This window comes from Papaver somniferum, unplaced genomic scaffold (assembly GCF_003573695.1).
Source record: "Papaver somniferum cultivar HN1 unplaced genomic scaffold, ASM357369v1 unplaced-scaffold_15, whole genome shotgun sequence".
In the NCBI taxonomy this organism is placed as follows: Eukaryota; Viridiplantae; Streptophyta; class Magnoliopsida; order Ranunculales; family Papaveraceae; genus Papaver; species Papaver somniferum.
Genome location: NW_020624376.1, coordinates 1,055,986 through 1,058,889, shown reverse-complemented (window position 1 = coordinate 1,058,889; position 2,904 = coordinate 1,055,986). Strand labels below are relative to the sequence as shown.

At 36.3% G+C, this 2,904-nt stretch overlaps 1 protein-coding gene across 1 annotated transcript; it reads left to right on the top strand.

Annotated features, from left to right (window-relative positions):
* Positions 1–320: 320 nt before the first annotated feature.
* LOC113335514 (probable peroxygenase 5) lies at positions 321–1,212 on the top strand. Its single transcript, XM_026581549.1, has one exon. It carries the CDS (start codon positions 363–365, stop codon positions 939–941), a length of 579 nt encoding a protein of 192 aa, XP_026437334.1. The 5' UTR covers positions 321–362; the 3' UTR covers positions 942–1,212.
* Positions 1,213–2,904: the final 1,692 nt, after the last annotated feature.

Sequence of the window (2,904 nt, the reverse complement as noted above, 5' to 3'; positions counted from 1 at the left end):
GACTCAATAGCCGAGCCGAGGAATTACGTGAGTAATAAAACGTGGTAGCATTATATATGTTACTATACTAGTATAATCATAAAGTCTGTCGGGTGATGATAATCAATGGAAACTCGTAATCCCTAAATTTTTAATTGATAAAAAAAAAAAGAAAAAAAAAAGTACACAAAGGTGCTAATCTCCAGATTAAATCGGTTAGCCTTTTATAGATATTTACTACATCCACCTAGAGGTCTTTATTGACAACAGTGGGTCAACTGTTCAGTTTATCTACAAAACATCATATCCAAACTAAAAATGACAAACCACCGAGCCATATTTTCTTCTGTCTGTCGGTGTCTACACTTGTATATTTTTCTTAAATGTCTGCTACTTCCAGTAATCAGAGTGAAGAACCCCTTATGAACAATAGTCAGAGTGTTCTTCAGAAGCATGTTGCATTCTTCGATAGAAACAAAGACGGTGTTATATATCCATGCGAAACATTTAAAGGGCTTCGTGCAATTGGACATGGCACGGCAACATCACTTGTTACTGCTCTATTAATCAATGTGGTTTTCAGTGGAAAAACACGTCCCGGAAAATTTCCAAGTCTCCTTTTTCCGATTGAGGTAAAAAACATTGCCGGAGGTAAGCATACCACCGACACTGGTGTTTATGACGCCGAAGGTAACTTCGACCCTGTAAAGTTTGAAGAGATTTTTCAAAAGCATTCAAAAGCTCATGCAAATGCCTTAACATCCGATGAGTTATGGGATCTATTGAAAGCCAACCGAGCTCCTAATGATTTCTTTAATTGGTTTATAAATTGGACGGAATGGAAATTTCTTCTCTATCCCGTTGCCAAGGACAAGAATGGGTTACTGCAGAAGGAAACTATTCGAGGATTATACACTGGTGACCTTTTTTACCAGTTGGAGCAGGAGAGAGCTCACAAATAAGCGTCATTGATTAAGAAAATGTTCGCTCACAATATCTTGTCGCGTCACTAGCAAGATAAAAGGGTATTGGGTGTTTGGGTGTGGTTTTTAATTTACTTTGAGTGAAATTGAGCAAGTGTTTGCAAATTTGCTCCTTAAATAAAGTGTACATGGGTATTGTGTTTGATGTCTATTCTGATTTCTTTCGGCAGATTTGAATGGGTAGGTACTTGTGTTTTGTCGGGATCGAACTTTCGTTCCCAGTTATTCGAATATTATGGTTTGGTTACTTTGGTACTTGGAAATTATTTGGTTGTAGAAGTCTCTGTTTGTTTGAGTTCTTATTTTTTTTTAAACGATTTCGCAAATGCACAGAGTTACCTTTAAGTTTAGTATGGTTTCAGTTCGTTTAAGTCAATTCTAATTGTTTAATTAATTATATATCTATCTCCATATTTCTAATCAAAATAAATTTATAAAACATACGAAAATTTGTTTGGGAAAAATAGGTAATTTGCTTATAATGGTAATCGTGAAGATTTGATTTTGAAAATTGAAGTACAAGCTCGTAGTTATTTAGTACCTACTTTTCAAAAGAATCATGTATAAATTACACGCAAAACCCGCCTATTATTTTGAAATACAGACCGAAGATGGCGTCAGCTCAAGATAAAATTAGAACCAACAACAAACACGAAATCCAGATCGTGTGAGAGACCACATAAAAATAGATTGTATTTTATTGGCTAAGAAAAAAACCACTGTAATAAATATAGCACATCTCAACAAAAACAAAATAATCTGAATGAATAAACACCAAATGCTCTTGATGTCTAAAACAAAGCCATCCAGTCAAGCTCTTGATCGGTAGATGGACAACATTTAGGTTGAATCCAACTGGTGTTCGAGTATTTATATACCCCGCTAAAATCATCACAGGTGCATCCACCAGTAGATCGATACGTTTTAGTATCCATAGAATAGTTTTTTTTTTGATCGGTCAAAGAGAAAATTCATTGAAAAGAGAGGTACTTAAGAGGGGTACCTCAACCAAATGAATACAAGCACGAACAAAAAGCGAAGGGAATTTCGACAACCCAAAACAACGAAAACACAAACTTACGAAGGCCGGAACAAAGAGTCCCACAATGCAATCACCATATTCTCCGTTAGATCTAACATCCTTATGTTTGATTCGGCCCAAAAGAATGCTTGTAGTTTAACATTTCTAATGAGGCTTACCAAATTTTTCTTTTTGTTTTCAAAGACTCTTGCATTTCGCTCTCTCCATATGCACCACCATATTGCAACCGGAATGTTATTCCAAATTTGATTAAGTCTTTCGTCACCCCAATTAAACTTCCATGACTTCACATTTGTGGTGACATTTGAATTGTAAGTCCAATCAAAGCGGCATCCTTCCACAAAGTAATCTCAAATTCTCCGGGTTGTCCAACATTTATAGAAAAAATGCGAACTAGTTTCATCGTCTTCATCACAAAAACAACATAAGCTAGAGACTTCCATACCCCCTTCTTAAAAGCTTATCCGCCGTCATTATCCTATCATGAGAAAGAAGCCAAAGAAAAAAGTTGATTTTGCAAGGATACTCCCGGCTCCATACAACATAGATTGGAAAATTTGACTCACCTTGATCTTCAACGCTCCTAATACCATCCTTAACCGTATAGATACCATGATTATTTCCAACCCAAACTCGGCTATCCAAAACACCTAAGATTTGATATAGTTGTTACTTCACATGAAATGTATTGAGGGTATCTTTGCCTAGACGTAAACCTCCACCTTAAAGAACCTTCCCCAACTTCATACATACTAGCCACCAAAAACCCCTTGGTCCTTAAAGCTTCATACGCCAATGAAAGCATATCACAAAGTCTTCCTTCACCTAGACAAGAATCTTCCCAAAATCTAGTTTCCTTTTCCGCTCCAATCTTGAATCTAATACCTTTGCTGAAATCTC